A 17958-nucleotide genomic window follows, 5' to 3' on the forward strand; every position below is an offset into this window, starting at 1 on the left:
AAATTAGTGCTTTTTTCAATGTTTTCTTTTCTTGTTTTTGGTTCAAGACACATTGAACCATAGCTCAAGTTTGCAATCATGGTATTGTGGTCTCTGTTTTTTTTTTTTTTGGGGGATCAATAGGAATTGTGGTCTCTGTTGGGAATTTTATTTCTCAAAGAAATACTATGTAAATGGTATTTCACATATGATATGTTTACATATGGATTTTCATGCTTAAAAAAAAGAAAAGAGTTTAGAAAACTCAAACCAGGTTGTGTTGTGTTCACATTGGGTTCACTTTTTGTCCAGGGTATATTTGTCATTTTAACTCCTCTATAGACAAAATAGTTAAAGCATTTGATAGGGGAGGCGTGGCTTTTACCCTAAATAATAATATAGGCACTCCCAGCCATAGATTTTTCGGCTCCGAACTTTTCTCTTTTCCCTCCTCACTTCTCTTCAAATCCTATGCAGGTTTAGATGGTGTTAGAGCAGGCATGTAGCTGATCTAGCCTCTTAATTGTTCCTTCATGTTTAATGGACATAATCTTTCCTTTTTTGGTTTTTGATTTCAAGAAATGCCCTCAATCTGACCTGAAGGTATAGCTGATCTAGCTGATCTAGCCTCTATTCTTTTGTAGCTGGCTGATTGGTACTGGAGGTATAGGTTATACCAATTGCAGCCTAAAAGCATCTTGATGCAAGATCTTTGTGATTCAGCACTATTCTTGCAACTGAACTTAGGTCCAGATGTGTAACACAAAAACAAAGAGCTAATAAAGAAAGAAGAGAAGGGAAGGGATTGGAATAAGATGAAAACCCTAGGAAATCACACACCCAACTGGGCAATACGCCAAATTCTATAGAGAAGCTTTCTTTGTTCATTAGCAACTGTAACCCACGTGCTTCTGGCATTGGGAGAGTTTTTAGAGAGAAGGGAATATATCAGCCATTTATTCAGGTCCTATTGGTTTAGGGGATTTTATTAGAGCTGAACTGCTTGCTGTCCTGTGTGAGGCTCAAATAGCAAGAAAGCTAAACATGGAAAGGCTAGCCGATTAGTTGGCTAAAGGATGTAAAGAAAGCAACATGGGTGTACGAGAAAGGGATTATGAAAAATTTCAAGGTTTCTGAGGGGAATAACAGTGATGTATCAATGGGTTCCAAGGGAAGCAATTGGGCTAATAGATTCTCTAGATAGATAAGGGATTGATAGGGAACATTTGTACTGGGCTCATTTATGAATCTGTATTTTTTTGGGATAATCTTACGCCTTTCATTATATTTTTGTACACTATTGCTTATATTAATGAAAAATTTTAACTGATAACAATCTAAGAAAAGGTTTCCAAAATCATCTTCCTTAGGTGAGTCATATCCATAATCTTGTGGATCATGGGCTTGTGGTTCAGGCCTTTCTTCATATTTCTTAATACCCACATTCAAAGCCTTTCTTGTTGGACACTAACAAGCCATATAACCATGTCCTTGGCATCAAAAACAAAATGGCCTCTTATCTCCCTTGGGTTGACCATCTATAATAGGTGCCTTGCCTTTAGGATCATATGGATCATCAAGTCTAAAGCCATTTATCTGATTAGTAGCGTCATATGGACGTTTTGGCCTCATGGTTTTAGACAAAGGAAATTTCTCAATAGGAGGCCGTTGCATGCTCTTTTCTATTTTCAAGGCTATTTTGAAGGCTTCATCCACATCATAAAAACAATGAACAACCATTTGGTTCATTATTTTAGCCCTTGGTCCAGATTTGAATACACTGAAATTTCAAATCTTCAAATTTGTTCATATACTCCATCGACTGAAATTTTTTCTATTGATTCTGATCTCTTGGGGTCTTCTCTAGCCACTGGTGGGTATCTGAGGGTGTATTCTGGTCTGGCATATAAACTTCCTCCTGTGCACGACAGCAAGAATCTTGACTTGCAGAACCTCTAAAGTGTTTCTTACAGATTATATGAGTGCTATATACAGTAGAAGGTTTGTTTGAAGTTGTGTAGGCTGTTTTCTCTATGGCTACTAAGGATTCAACAGCTTTGGCAGTTGCTTCATCACAATCCATGCTTATTAACAGCATGGATAGCATCAATTTTCCCATTGCCATCATCCTTACTGGCTTCAATATGGGCTTTATTACCACTGGAAGCATCTGCAAATAACTTCAACATTTTGTAGCCTCTGTGTAATGGAACCCCATTTTAGCTTTATAATAATTAGTTCATTATCATCTTTTTAGTTGTTAGTTTCAATTTTGGCTTCTACTGTGTACACTGGAATTCCATCTCGAGCCAAAAGTTACCAAGTGAACATCAACAGGGCTTGCATCAAGTAATACGGTATAGAACATATCTAATCTCAAGAGAACATTGATTTGATTTCCATATTATAAATGATGAAAATGGGGGAACAATGCAAAAAGTAATATTAATTAAATTATACATCCATGGTGTTGGTCAAGAATGACCAAGATGTGTATTTTTTTTTTTTTTTTTGTTAGGTGCTAGTTAAACAGTATTAGTTTTTATGCTCTTGGAATAGAGATTGGTTGGAGGCCTAGATACACCAAAATTGTTTGCTTGGAGGAACAACTTTATCAAGGAGAAGGTGGGCAAGATACTACTATATAGGAGTCTGTTCAGGATATCGATGTTTACTTTGTTGGCTTGCATGCTTCCATTACGTCTTGTTTGGCTTCCTGTTTTTTGTTTCCTCTTCTTCTTGGACCTATTATTTACTGCTTCTCAACCCCTTCCACCAACGTGACCTATCCAAATCTCCTCTGTCACGGACACAAGCCAAACACGCGGATGGGGCCAGGACGTGTAAATGCACAATTAAAAACTAAGTCAAAAGAGTAAGAAGGTGAAATTTGGTATGTTCGGCTTTCCAAGAGCCAAAAACAAAACGAAAGAGGAAATACATCATCTTATAAAACTTTGAAAAGAAAGCCCAATGGTGTCCACAGAAAAGGTAAAACAATTCATCTGATGTCAATACGTGTGTGAAAAGAGTCTCCTAATTGGGTCAAATAAGGAGCTTCATCGCATGATCTTACCAACTATGGTCAATTGCGGTCATCCATGAACTAATGAATCCACTAGAATGGCAATGTGTTTAATGCCACAGACCGTGTTGGCCCTTTACCCAACTCTGTATTGGAGTTTGTCCAACAGACAATAGCATTCAAGACTTGAGGTTTTGTTTAATTGGAGAATATATTGTATTGCCTAGGAGGGAGACAGATAAAAAAGGTCAAGTGGCAAGGGAAAATATGGAATAATGGAAATACTAAAGTGGAGGCTATAACAAGTTCTAATACATAGCCCATCGAGTAGAAAAGAGTTGGAGAAGTATCACCCATGCAAAAGCAATAAAAGCTCATCCAATAGGTTTTCCGAACAACAATATCTACGCCCATAGGGCTGATGCACAAATAGTATTGAATTGTTGGTGTTGAAGCAGAGCAATCACACTCATTAGAAAATATATATCCATAGTTGGGTAAAAGACTTAACATACCCTGAGTTTTTCAAATAAACTTGGATGACCCAATTGGGCATAAACATGCCCTCTATTAGTCATGACTCGTGTACTTAGTACGGGGCAAATATTTTAAATTTTCATTTTTTTTAAATCATTTATATAAAAATTTACGTTAGGTTTTTCATTTGTTGTTTTGATAGATTTTTATTTGATTTAAGAGATTTTACTGTATTTTATCTAGTATGTGACCCTATTATGGGGCAGTCACATGTATTATTTTGGTTTTTACTCTTTTTTTTTTGTTTTTATAGTAATATTATTTTATTTGAACTTTTTTTAAGAGATTTTGTTTGAGTTTCACTATTTGTCTAATAATTATTTTATATTTATATTTGAAGTGGTTCTAGGCAGAAGTGGTTGTGGATAACTATTTCTACATTTCCTGCATTTTTTTAGGAATGGATGAGAATAGGAACTTCCCACTTCTCATGTATTTTTAAAGAACTATTATTGAATGTATGATATATGTCTTAGAATGCCATATGTCTGAATTCAAAATCTTAAATGTAGTTAAAAGCAATTTGTATATATGAAAATAGGGTTTTCATTTTGAAAATGTGAACAACCAACTTCTGAGATGCTTTTTCTATAGAGTTGAGGTTACCACGTGTCTAAATAGTGGAGGACTATGGCCTGAAGACCTTCCTTTAATATATATATATATATATATATATATATATTAGGAACATTAACAATCATGTGACTTAAGTCTTATTTTGCCTTTTGATAATACAGAACTTTTCCAAAAAGGGAGTGTTTTCTATTGTGGTCTCAAATAGGTGTGGTGAGTTTCAAACCATTGGCCCCACCGTGGTATGTCCAAAGCCATGGGTTCTACAACTCACCAGTTACTACAGCCTTGCTAGTAGTCTACTGTGGTGTGGTGTGTTCCAAAATACTAGATTTCAAAATTTATTGGTTTTCATGTGAGAAATTACTAAATTAATGCCAAAAAAAACAAAAAAAAGTGGTGGTTAAAAACATCAGAAATGTATGTTTTCAAAATCTTGTGATATTTAGAATATTGGAACTACATATTTCTGGCTCTAGAACTTAAAAAAAAATGGGGCAGACTTAATTGATGAAATGGATGCCCTCTATTATTTAGGATAGGTCATTATATAGAAGCCTGGGAAAAATGGTGCAAATCAATAGATACATGTTCGAATATTCTCTCTAATGGATCCTAACAAGTTATGTAGCCATGGGGCCTTGTAGAATAAATTCCAGGAATGATGGGCTGATTTGTAGCTGGTGTGCAGGTGTGGACTCTAGAGCATGTGGCTTAAGGCCTTCATTGGGTTGGACAACTGTCCTCTCACATCCTTTCTATTTAGGTTGAACCTTGTCCTCAATGTCAAATTGGGGAAAGTGGTGTAAAGGGTAGAGCAGAGTTCCCATGTGGCATCTTTTGAAGGAAGCCCATTCCATTTTACTGGAGCTTCTTTCACTATTTTTTTCTACCATCTTTGATTCATTGGTAGTCCAACATCTACTATGGGTTGAGTTGTAAGTCTCCTTCAGTGATGGGAAGTAAGGTGGGGGTTGCCAACACTATTGGGCTTAGGTGATTCTTGAGTTGTGACATATGAGACACCGGATGAAGTTGTGAGCCTAGCTTTAGGAAGTTGGAGGCAATAAGCCATGACCCCTACTTTCTCTGAAATGGGGAAGGGACCATAAAAAAGAGGAGAGAGACTGTGCCACACCCGTTGGGCGATGGTAGCTTGCCTATATGGTTGAAGCTTCAGGTAGACTAGGTTCCCAACTTGTATACTTCATGAGTTGCTAGGGTCATAGAAGGTGGTCTTTCAGGGATTTCAAGGTCATATCATGAGTGGCGAGGTAGTCATCAATTGAAGCTACAACCATTGAACCTCGCTTATATTGCAGGATGGCCGTGGGATCCCGCTTGTATAAAGCATTAAAGGGTGTCATTCCCATTGATGATCTGTTTTTGGTCGTTAGTTTGCAAGTGATAACTAGTGGAGAAACATGGGATCTTAATTTGATGTGATCCTCTTGGAAGTTCCATAAAACTTTGCAATGACTTTAACAAAAACTTCAGCCACCACGTTGTGCTATAGGGATGAGGAAGGGCTGAGAAATGCCCATACTTTGTTAGATGATCTACAACAAACATTATTATTGATTTATCTGAGAAGATGAGAAGCCTGGCTCAGTTTGGAAAGAATATGAATACAAATATATACAGTGCAAATACATACAAAATAATACAAAGTACAATTTTGCATTCTACATGTTTGTATTTGTACTCCTTCCAAACTGACCCCTAGTAACAAAATCTATGAACGACTAAACTTCATATTTCTGTCTCTAGTATTCCAGACATTGGTAGACATATTCTACTACAACCTTCTTTATTGTTAACCAATAATAGTGAGATAAGAGTCAAACAATAAGTTTGAATCATATCTGAAAGGCCCCCTTTTGGTGTGTTGTTAAAGAGTCTAAGTATTCCAGAAATAGAGTTGATCCTCTCACTTCATAATCGAGGTCGAAGTTGGATCCAATTCAAACTTCTCTCTAATGCGGCAAAGAATTGGTTCGCATGGGCTTTGGTCTTGATCTAATCCAATAAGGAATAAGTGGGCCAAAACACTCCTCTGTGGGCTAACTCTCGGACTATCAATAAAACATCCATTACTTGATTGTATTCTATTACATAGTTGAAGCCTAATAAAATGCAAATCCATTTTTGTTTTGGTTTTGGGTGTGCACCTCTTGTTCTAGTATTTATGTGGTTGGCTCATATAGAGAACCTATAGCCCAATAGATATCCCCGTCATTTTTGTACGGGTGAGATTAAAGCTATTAACACCTCATAAGTGGGCCCAATCTATTTTGATAAGGACTTATTGAATTAAGATAGTGGCTTCCCCTCCTACATCAATACATATCCCACCCACCCTGAAAGAAATATTCTTGGAGAATTCTGTGTGTTTTATTATGCAAGATACACTCGTATATATACAATTTAGGAGATTCAGTTGTAGCAGGAAACTACAACTAGCCAAAGACCCTAGGGAACTAGAACTAGCTAAGGATACATGGATGAAGATAAGATAAGGATTTCCCAATACTCCCCCTTAAATTGGTGCATGAAGATTTTGAATGCTCAATTTGTCGAGGAAAAAACATGCGAATTTTTCTTTTCCAAGAGCCTTCGTCAAGATGTCAACCAACTGCTCTGTGGTTCGAACATGACAAGTAACAATATTTCCATGCCGTAGCTCATCGCGAACAAAATGGCAGTTAATTTCAATATGCCTTCTTCTCTCGTGAAACACTGGATTTGCGGCTATATCCAGAGCCGCCTGATTATCGCAATACAATCGCGCAGGTTCATCATGCACCACTCCCAAGGACAAAAAGAGTTTCTTCATCCACTTCAACTCACAGCTTGTCGCAGCCATTGAACGATATTCTGCTTCTGCCGAGGAGCGTGACACAGTATGTTGTTTTTTCATTTTCCAAGAAACCGGTGACTGCCCTAGTAGAACAAAATAGCCGGTCAACGAACGTTGTGTCAATGGGCAACTTTCCCAATCAAAGTCGCAAGAAGCATACAGACGCAGATTGCTATCGGAACGTAATAATATACCTTGTCTAGGATATCCCTTCATATATCGCACTACTCGTAGAGCTGCCTCCTAATGTTCTTGCCGTGGACTCTGCATGAACTGAGCTAGGATATGAACACAATAACACAGTTCAGGTCATGTGATGGTTAAGTATATCAACCGCCCTACTAGTCGCCGATACTGATCTAGATTTTCTTTCTCATAGCTTCTCTCCATTTCTCTCTTTTCATTGCCTCAGAAAAGTTGGTGAGCTCGGCTCCTGCAGTGACTGTAGCTAAGAAAGCTTGATGTCTAGCAGAGAAGTTAATACATGTCACATAATTTGCTATGGGATAGGGAGTCATACCTGATGACTTTGATTCAGAGCGGGCTTGAGTGTGAATGGAGTCTTTCAAACACCGAGCAGTGTAGGTTACGTAGGGCTTTAACAGAATAGACGGCGTGCGATGTCGATGTCCCCTACCAAGTTGCTCTTCTAGTGTCTTCACCACCATTGATTTCTACTTCATGCAAACTCTCTCCATCTCCTTGCTCCTTCTCTCTACCATCATCATTATTTTCAAAGCTCCCCCTACCACAAATATCGTCTGTATCACTCCCCCTATCTTTATTTCCTCTGTGGCTATGAAAAACATCATCATCAACCACGGTATCAACTAGTGCAATGGCTGGGCCAAGATTGTCTTCCAGAGTTGCTTTTAGATTAGCGGCATATGGAAATACATTCTCATGGAAGACTACATCACGGGAGACAAAATATTCACCTCTTTCAACATCATATATGTGCCAACCTTTCTTTCCATAGGGATAACCTACAAAAACACACTTTCTACTCCTTTCTCCGAACTTATCCTTGTCTCGAGGACTCCAATGAGCATAGCAGAGACAGCCAAATACTCTCATTTGCTCGTATTGAGGTGGCATCCCGAACAGTACCTCATACGGAGTCTTCACGCCAAGTATAGAAGAAGGTGTCCTATTTATCAAGTATTTGGCGGTTAAGACACACTCCCCCCAAAAACCAATGGGCAAGCCTGCTTGAAATCTCAATGCTCTCGCAACATTCAAGATATGCCTGTGTTTTTTCTCAACCCGATCGTTTTGTTGCGGTGTCCCAACACACGAAGTTTGATGCAGAATACCATGAGTCTCAAAGTATGATTTCAAGATTTTAAATTTTGTTCCATTATCACTTCGAACAGTCCTGACTTGCTTGCTAAATTGACGTTCTGCCATAGCACAAAATTTCTCAATAATATGTGCTATTTCACTTTTTTTCCAGTAACAAGTAAACCCACACAGCACGAGAATAATCATCAACAATGGTTAGAAAGTAAACTACACCACAAGAGGCAGGTACTTTATAGGCGCCCCATGTATCACAATGAATTAGAGAGAAACAATTATCAGCTTTATGTTTACTTTCAGGAAAAATTTTTGTGTTTGTTTTGCTCTGTAACAAACATCACATGGCTTATCTCCTTCAATTCTACTATTTAATTTATCTACTTTAGGAAGAAAAGATAATATCTATTTAGACGGATGCCCTAATTTGCGATGCCATAACTCCCATTCATCCATACCTCTTGTTCTATTCGCCCGAACCGGTGCTGCTCCTCCAAAATGATAGACCCCATCACATTGCTCACCCGCTCCAATCAGAATCCTCGAGGTTTGGTCCTGTATCACACACAGCTTGTCAGTAAAAGTGACAGTACAATTTATCTTTTGCAATAATTTTGCTACAGAAATTAGGGTGCAATTCATTCTTGGTACAAAAAGCACATGATGTAAATAAATATTTCCACCCAAATGTAAAGTCCCTTCCTTCACTACAGTGGTTTGCTTCCCATTGGGAAGTCCCACCGGACACGGTGTAATATTCCGTACATTCATCAATAAATCAATTTCTCCAGGGTGCGATGCCCCGGAATCAATTATCCAATTAGTAGAATTTGTCTTACCAGAAAGTCTTTCCATTCCACCAGATTTGTGAGAGTTCAAAATATTAAGAAGTGTTGTCCATTGTTCTCCACTCAGCCCAAGGTATCCGCTACGATCATGATCATTCGTGGTTCCATCCTTCTGTCCTCCAGTCTCACTCGTCGCAACCTGGGCAGCGTTTGCTCTTACATTGTTCCCTCGTCCACGTCCGCCGACACTCATGCTCGAAACACTTCGCCCACGACCTGCTCCCTTCCCGGACGACATACCGCGGGGTCTGTCTCCCCACCATTCCGACTTACTTGAGCTCTCACCGTTCCGGTGGTTATTGGCAGCCATGGTACCGATCAGTGAGAAATAGTAAGAAACACAGCAGTCTTTGATTGTCGTCTGAATCGTCGACTGGCAGGAATGAACTTGGAGCTTCGGCTCCTGATAGTGTTATGCACTATTCCGAAAGGGAATTCGGTATCGCCGTTGTTGGAAGAAGACTGTAGAAGAAAACTTCGCCGCTGTTGGAATTCGCCGTTGTTGGAAGAAGACTGTAGAAGAAGAAGAACCGAAGAACTCTGCTTGAGTGCAGAGTTCTTGCCTGAACTGCGAAAGTCGGAACTCGGAACCGCCGGTTGCAGCCTTGGGTAGGATTCTTGATCTCTGCCTCTCTGGAGTCTGGTCTGCTGAAGCTGGTTCCGCTCGAACAGGGAGAGAAGAGAACCGAACAGCTCTGGTTCCCCGCTGCTGGTTCCGCTGAACAGGGAGATAAGAGAATGAACAGTTCCGCTGGAAGAACTCTGCTTGAGTGCAGAGTTCTTGCCTGAACTACGAAAGTCGGAACTCGGAACCGCTGGTTGCAGCCTTGGGTAGGATTCTCGATCTCTGCCTCTCTGGAGTCTGGTCTGCTGAAGCTGGTTCCGCTCGAACAGGGAGAGAAGAGAACCGAATAGCTCTGGTTCGCCGCTGCTGGTTCCGCTGAACAGGGAGAGAAGAGAATGAACAGTTTCGCCGCCGCTGGTTCCGTTCGAACAGGGAGAGAAGAGAATGAACAGTTCCGCTGGAAGAACTCTGCTTGAGTGCAGAGTTCTTGCCTGAACTACGAAAGTCGGAACTCGGAACCGCCGGTTGCAGCCTTGGGTAGGATTCTCGATCTCTGCCTCTCTGGAGTCTGGTCTGCTGAAGCAGGTTCCGCTCGAACAGGGAGAGAAGAGAACCGAACAGCTCTGGTTCGCTACTGCTGGTTCCACTGAACAGGGAGAGAAGAGAATGAACAGTTTCAGCGTCGCTGGTTCCGTTCGAACAGGGAGAAAAGAGGAACAGTAGCTTCCTTGCCGCTGGTTCCGCTCGAACAGGGAGAGAAGAGGAACAGTAGCTTCGCCGCCGCTCTTCTGGGTTGGGTTCGAATGGAGGGGATGAGCTACAGTGCCATAGTGAGGAATGAGGAAGCCGAAGGGTCTTTTCTTCTTTCTATTTTCGATGGAAGTCTCAAGTCTGGATTCTGGTTTCTGGAAGCACTGTAGTGAGGACTGAGGAAGACGAAGAATCTTCTCTTCTTTCTATTTTCGATGAAAGTCTTAACTCTCAACCTAGATTCTGTTTCTGGAAGCGCCGTAGTGAGGACTGCGGAACACGAAATGTCAAACTGGAAATTAGAGTGCAAAGTTTGGACTCTGCCGGCGCCCTCTCATGGCTCTGATACCATGAAAGAAATCTTTGTGAAGAATTCCGTGTGTTTTATTATGCAAGATACACTCGTATATATACAATTTAGGAGATTCAGTTGTAGCAGTAAATTACAATTAGGCAAAGACCCTAAGAAACTACAACTAACTAAAGATACATAGATGAAGATAAGGTAAGGATTTCCCAATACATCCAACCACCCAAGCATCACATTTAGTCACGAAGTCATTAATATCGGATAAGGCAAGCGCAAGTGAAGTTACAGCCCTTTTCAATTGATCAAAGGCTAACTAAGCTGAGTAGTCCTAGATGTTTAACCATTACCCCCATAACCTTTTGATAAACCTCTAGTTGTACCCTGTTAACTTGAGAAAATTTCTCTAGATTGGCCATAACTTTTCCAACCATAACAATGTGGCCAAGGTATTGGCCTTAATTTTTTCCAAAAGTACACTTAGAGGCATTGGCATACACTACTAATGGGCTTGTAAGAGACCCAAGGCCTACTTGAGGTGTTGTAAGTGAGTCTCCCAATTGGAACTATAGACCAAAATGTCATCAAAGAAAATCAATATGAACTTTCTTAAGTAGGGCCTAGACACCTTGTTCATAAGGGCTTAGAAGGGATGACAGGTCACTAATCGTGCCACATGGCATGACAAAGAACTCATAATGCTCATAATGCCCTTCATGAGTTCTAAAAGTTGCTTTAGGCATAACGCCCTTGGAGAACACTATAGTTGCCTTTACTTCATCTAATAACTCATCTATAATGGATATGAGAAAACTATCCTCGACATTGATGTGATTAAGGGCCTTATAATCCATACAAAATCTCCAACTTCCATCCTTTTTTTGATGAACAAGGCTGGTGAGGAGTATGAGTTAGTTTTAGGTTGAATGATTTTCTTTTCCAACATTTCCCTTGTTTCTAGTAATGGGAGTACCTATAAGGCCTAACATTGGCTGGTAAGGCCCTAGGGAGGATGGAAATGTAAAGGTCTTAGGCTCTTGAAGGAGCCCACTTGAGTCTTGGAAAATATCTTTATATTGTTATGACAACTTTTGGAGAGCTTCTTGGGCCTCGAGGTTCAGCTCACACTCGTCACTTTTGGTCACAATTGATCTGGTGTGGGTTTCTTCTCATGAGTACTGGCTAGTTGTATTATCAATAGAATTTTAACAAGGTATATAAGGAATCAGGCTGGTTGGGCCTGCCCTTAGCCCATGATACACTTCCATTGATTGCCTAGCTTAAAATCCATGGTCACCCTAGCCCAGTCACATAAAACTAGGCTCAATTGCCTTAGCTAGATAACCCCCAAAACAATGTTAGTTCTATTGAATTAAAGGGGATATAAGTTCACAGTGTGTGTCTGCCTTACATGGTAGCTTATTTCTATTTGCCACATGGACCTTGATGTATAATCGGTCCCACCCATTTTTCTAAGTCATGGGCTATGAAGTTTAGTGAACTCCAACGATCAATCAAGATAGTTACATTCCAACTTTGTAAATCACCGTCAACTCTCATGGCTTGGGTGGTTTCGAGCCCAATAAGGATCTATAACAAGATTTTTGGAGCTTCAAGGCTTGTCAATTGGTTTAGTTCTTCTTAGGTTATTTGGTCAATTACTACCAGGTTCTTCCTTTGGTTCTTTAGTATACAACAAGAAGGCTTGTCGGGCCTTAGAGTAGTGTCTAAACCTTAACTTCATTCTCATGATGGGCTTGCATCTCGATCCAGGTCAAACTCTTCATGGGTACCACATTTTGGGCCAGTTGAGTTGAGAGTCTTTATTATAGTGGTTTTACCTGCAAGGGAGGGTTCTTAAGGACAGGCCTATTGGGTCAGCCCATCTTGTTTAGTTTGTTTTGCTTTTCTTGAAAAATGGTGGGCCAACCCTACAACAACCATAGCTGTGGTGGGTTGCATGGCTTCACTTCAACCCTAATGTCATCCTTGAGACTACCTACAAAAGAACCCAAAAGTGTCTTCTCTTACTACCCTTAGACTCTAGTTGTTAACTTTCAACATGTAGTCCTTGATTGAGCCTATCTATTTAAACTTGGATAGGATCTTATCATTATTTTCAAACCTTATTGGGCCAAAATGAATGCACAATGCTTCTGTAAAGTCTTTGGAGGTCACCTAGGGATCAGACTGATGGAACCTTTTAAACCATCCATGCCTTACCCCAACTATATAAAATCAGTTACATGAATCTTATTTCACCAATCCGTTTTATTTAAAGCCATATTGTTAATTCTGTTGACCAAAAACAAATGAATCAATACGTTCTTATAATAATAGATCAATATCTCTAAGAAATTTAAACTGAATGCCTTCATTGAGATTTGATTTCAAATAGCAATAGTAGGTTTGATATTGTGAATGCAGCTATTTAACACTGAAGAAAGCCTGTGTTTGACAGCTTGTGCAGGTTGCTGTCTCAATTTACGAGGCCTACATATCTGACCCTAACCTGAGTACTAATGGTCTAGGGAGGGATATACACGCTGACTATGTTCAAGTTAGAAGAGGTGTTCAAAGATTAGTTTTGGAAGGCCAGGCTTCCATCTGCATCAAAGAGGTGTTCAAAACCAAAATAGAAGCAATTGAAAGGGTGTCAGGGTGGTTATGGCGCTTCCAAGGGATTTTAGTTTCTCTGACTGCATCTTGACCATCTAAAGTGTTCAACAGCAAGGGCATGATTTTGTAGGTTAGGGGTGTCAATAGACCGATTTTGGGTTGGACTCCATCTAAATCAAAATTCATTTGGACAGATTGGACGGACCAATAAGACATTAAATTTGGACAGACTGGATGGACCAATATAACATATTGGATTGGATCTGGTCCGTCCATAATGAATTTATATTGGATTGAGCCAATATCTGATCCAATGATAGAAGATAAGAACATAGGTGTCAGTGGATCAGGTTTGAGTTGAAACCAATCTAAATTAACAGGAATTTGAACAAATTGAATAGTCTCTAGACCGGTCCAATATGGTCCAAAATATTCATTGGACTGGATTGGACCAGATCCATTTGTAATGAACTCACACTGGACTGGACCGCATTGGACCAAATCCAGTCCAATTGACACACCTAGTTGTGGCATCTGCTTCCTGGGGCTGTGTGCTGAGCCATTTGGCAGAAGAATTATAATAGTCTTCAACCAATAAGGTTCAGAGATTGAAAGACTGATTGGGAACACCTGGGAGAAAGAGCAAGCAAATTTGTGGGGAAAAAAAAATAAAGAAACATCATTTGAGTACTTAAGGGGCAGAGGTTAGTGCCCTAACCTGAACACCGTCAAGTTCAATGGAGAGACTGAGCCGCAGTCCGAATACTATATGGCCGTTGCCTGCAAAAATGAGGCTGTATTACTTCTCAGTGATCTAAGAAAAGATGCCTACAGAAAGACAGGGTGCCGACTAGCACTAATTGAGCCCAGCTTGGTATCAAAGGAGCATATATTTGGCAAGAAGAAAATTCACCTGAAGAGTAAAATTTCATGAGAAAGGAAGGCTTCATGAGATCTCCATAGAATTTAACAACAGTAGCAGCAGTACCAATACTAACAGTTGTGTTGGTGGGTTCAACCGAGAAATGGAGATAAAGGTAGATGGGAAGCTAGCAATCTATGTCAAACACCTTCACCGGAAATTCAGAGGTAATCGATATGTCGCCATTCATAACTCACGATCCATTAATGATAATTACCAAATTGTCGCATTTCAAAAATTCGGGTATTAGATTGTCGTATTTTAAAGTTTGGATATTAAATTGGCACTTGGCCTAAAGTACAGAGTACCTATTGGAAATTTTCTTTTAAAATTAAATCAAATATAAGAAGTCACGTGTAAAATATAAACTGCACGAGACCTAACAAGAAGGGAATTGTGTGTCAATTGTCAGAAATAATAAAAATACTTTAAGATAATACTAAAACAATAGGGGTACAAATACAAATATGAATAAAATAATACAAAATATAAGGTTTTGCACTCTACATATTTGTATTTGTAGTCCTTCTAAATGAAGCCTTCAAGTTTCAATGCCAGCAAAAGCAAAAAGGTGATGGACCCAAAGTTGGGTCAACCCATAAACTGTTTATACTCTATAGTTGGGTTAACCCATATACCTCACACCAATATTACAAGTACATCCTACCATCATGGTTCAAAATATCGATACGATATGCCCCATATCCGGCGTATCGTATCATATCTTTTGATCTCGGTACATCTATTTACAGGTGTTTCGAGACCCTCACTTATTTCAATAAAAAAATTAGAAAACATCTTTAAAAATCAAATTACAAAAATACTAAAAGAAAATCCATTGAGTGAATATTTTTAGTACCGATACACCGGGGCATATCGATACTTTAAGCCATGACTACCATATATCGAAAATATTTTTCATATTTATGAATTATTATTCATGATAGATGTTCCTTATGCACGGTAGATGTGAAGAGCGCCGTGTAAGGTAGGGGTGAGCATTCGGTTTATTTGGTTAAAAACTGAACTGAATAAACCAAATTTTTTAAAACTAAAATATTAAAATGAAAACCGAAATCGAAACCAATTTTCAATAAAACCGAAATAACTGAACCAAAATTTTTGGTTCGGTTTTCGGTTATTTCTGTTAAAAACTGAATTTAGTTATATTATATAATATAACCTATAATATATATTATTATAAAATTTAATTTCATTGTAATAGATTATATATAATATATTAATTTATAGATATATAGCATATTATATATATACAATATTATATATTATATAATGAAATTTAGCTAATTTAGTTTTTTCAGTAAACCAAAATTTTCAATTTAAAAATTAAAACCGAAAATCGAAATTATTAAAAACCAAATTAATCGAACCAAATTTCTCAAAAACTAAAAAAATCAAAACGAATTTAACCAAAACCGAAATTTTCGATTCGATAACCGATAATGTTCACCCCTACTGTAAAGAGCATCTGGTTTCGTGAAACGGGTGCTTAAATTAAAGGTGCCGTACACCGTAGGACCATTTGGTTTATTGGGTCCGACGTTGAGGTACGTGATGCTTGTGTAGTGACCACTAACCAAAGTTGGTCAGTTTATATAAATTTTGGATTTTGAGAGGCCTCTCAACCACTCTCGCGTGGACAATGTAGTTTAATTGAATTCATAATCTATCTTAATTAAACTAATTTATCTTAGCTAATTAATTTAACTTAAATTAATCGATCGATTAAATGAGAGGGGAGAAAGAATTAGTGTTAGTTTAATTATATTCATTTAGCTCAAGTAACTTAGATTAATTAATATATTAACTTAATTAGATTATTTAAATAAAATTAATTAAGGATTAGCATATATAGATAAATAAGTAATGGGAATCAGGCCAATGCAATCCATAAATAATGAAAAATAATAATTACTAATTAAATATAACTTTGTAAATAAACATCATATATAACAAAAAGAAAATATATGAATTTAAAATATGCTATATTTCCATAGAGTAAATATTCTAATTTACATTAATTTTAAAATCGAAATGCAGGTTTATATTTCCTTTCAATATCCCTTCCTTCATCGCATTCGATGTCATACAACATTGGTTTGTAGGAGATGGCAGCGACGATTAGGACAATGGCATGACCATTTTATGGAGATTTCTCGTGTATTTCCGTCATGATGTACAGTCAGCTGTGGTTGTCCATCGTGTTCATGATGTGCAATCTCCTGGGTTGTAGCCAAATGGGGTTGTCCATTTTGATCATTATCCTCACATTTACGTCGCCATAAGCAAATAAAATAAACAAGGAGAGCAGAAGCAGAACCTATTCCAACAACAAAGTATATGCTACGAAGGCTGTACAGAAGGGTCCAAACATGTTTGATGTCCAAAATATTTATTTTCAATTCCATCCAACACTTGATTTTCAGAAATCGCCAAAATTTGTTCAGACACTTCAGATATCATAGTGGAGTACTTTTTCTGAAATGCCTTCAAAGAAGAAAGGGTGATGCGTTTTAGTAAGGAATTGCAGCAATACACAATCATTCTTCAATCTTACTGAAATATCGATCAATTCTTAATATAAATACAACATCAAAGTCTCATGCTGAATATCCTTCTCTGTCGAGAAACAACAAGGAAGAAAGGGTAACGCATTTACCTGGATGTTTATCAAGAGAGACACATTTTGTTCAATACAAAGTACACCTTATCTCTCTTTCTCTAAACGTTTATATGATGTATCCAAACAAAGCCCAAACAATAAAATGCTGAGTTGATATACCTTGCTCAATTTATTTTTAAAACAACTCAACATAATGAAGCCAAGGTTCAAAGTTTCGCAATGTATGGTATCTTTGAGGGGTTGGCATGGGAAACACTACAAAATCTTTTGTATCCTATCTTTTTGTCATGTTGATACAATATTATAGCTGTAAAATAATTAAAAATCTTTGAGAAAGAAGTCTTCTAACTCTCTCCAAAAGTATTCTCTCTTCCAAACTCACAAAGTTGTCCCCACACATTCTTGGGATGCAAGATCTTTAAAAAAAAAATACCACCAAAACCATCTCCAAAACTCCTGATTTTTAAAGTTTTTTCAACTTTTTCAAATTTGCGAAAGTACATTTCTTTCAATTTATTTGATAATATGTTGAAATATTTTGTTTGTTTTTTTCTCTCTTTCTGTTTTGATGCTTGGAAATACTTATATGTACATAGGTATACTTGTGTTGAAAATCCTATATTGTTTGGTAGTCTAAATTGATATATGTAATTTTTTAAAGAAAATTCAGACATATAAAATAACAAATAAAGATAATTTTAGATTGTTGATGTAATTTGCTCGTGAAGAATAATTATGCCATAAATTTATGCACGATCTACTATACCCATAGATCTATTGAAATTTCTTGTAAAATATTAATTCTTTTATTTTTTTGTTATTTTTGAAATAAAAATATTTAGTTTTTTCACTAGTAGTATGATCTAATGTAAAGATCTATTATATTGTGGATCTATGGATGACCTACCATATCCATAGATTTATTAAAATTCAATATGAAATATTTATTTTTTAAATCTTTTATAATTTTTGGAATAAAAAATATTTATTTTTTCTTATTTTTATGTGATTAACCATAAATATTTATTAT

General features: G+C 37.8%; 1 protein-coding gene across 1 annotated transcript in view; it reads right to left on the reverse strand.

Moving 5' to 3' along the window:
* Positions 1-16408: 16408 nt before the first annotated feature.
* Positions 16409-17958, reverse strand: part of LOC104605390 (glutamate receptor 2.8-like) — a 28194-nt gene continuing 26644 nt past the window's right edge. Inside the window, exon 5 of the mRNA XM_010270133.2 lies at positions 16409-16792. Within this exon, the coding sequence (XP_010268435.1) occupies positions 16649-16792 (144 nt within the window). The 3' untranslated portion in view covers positions 16409-16648. The remainder of the gene's footprint in view (positions 16793-17958) is intronic.

This window comes from Nelumbo nucifera, chromosome 8, assembly GCF_055504915.1.
Source record: "Nelumbo nucifera cultivar China Antique chromosome 8, China Antique-T2T, whole genome shotgun sequence".
NCBI classification, from domain to species: domain Eukaryota; kingdom Viridiplantae; phylum Streptophyta; class Magnoliopsida; order Proteales; family Nelumbonaceae; genus Nelumbo; species Nelumbo nucifera.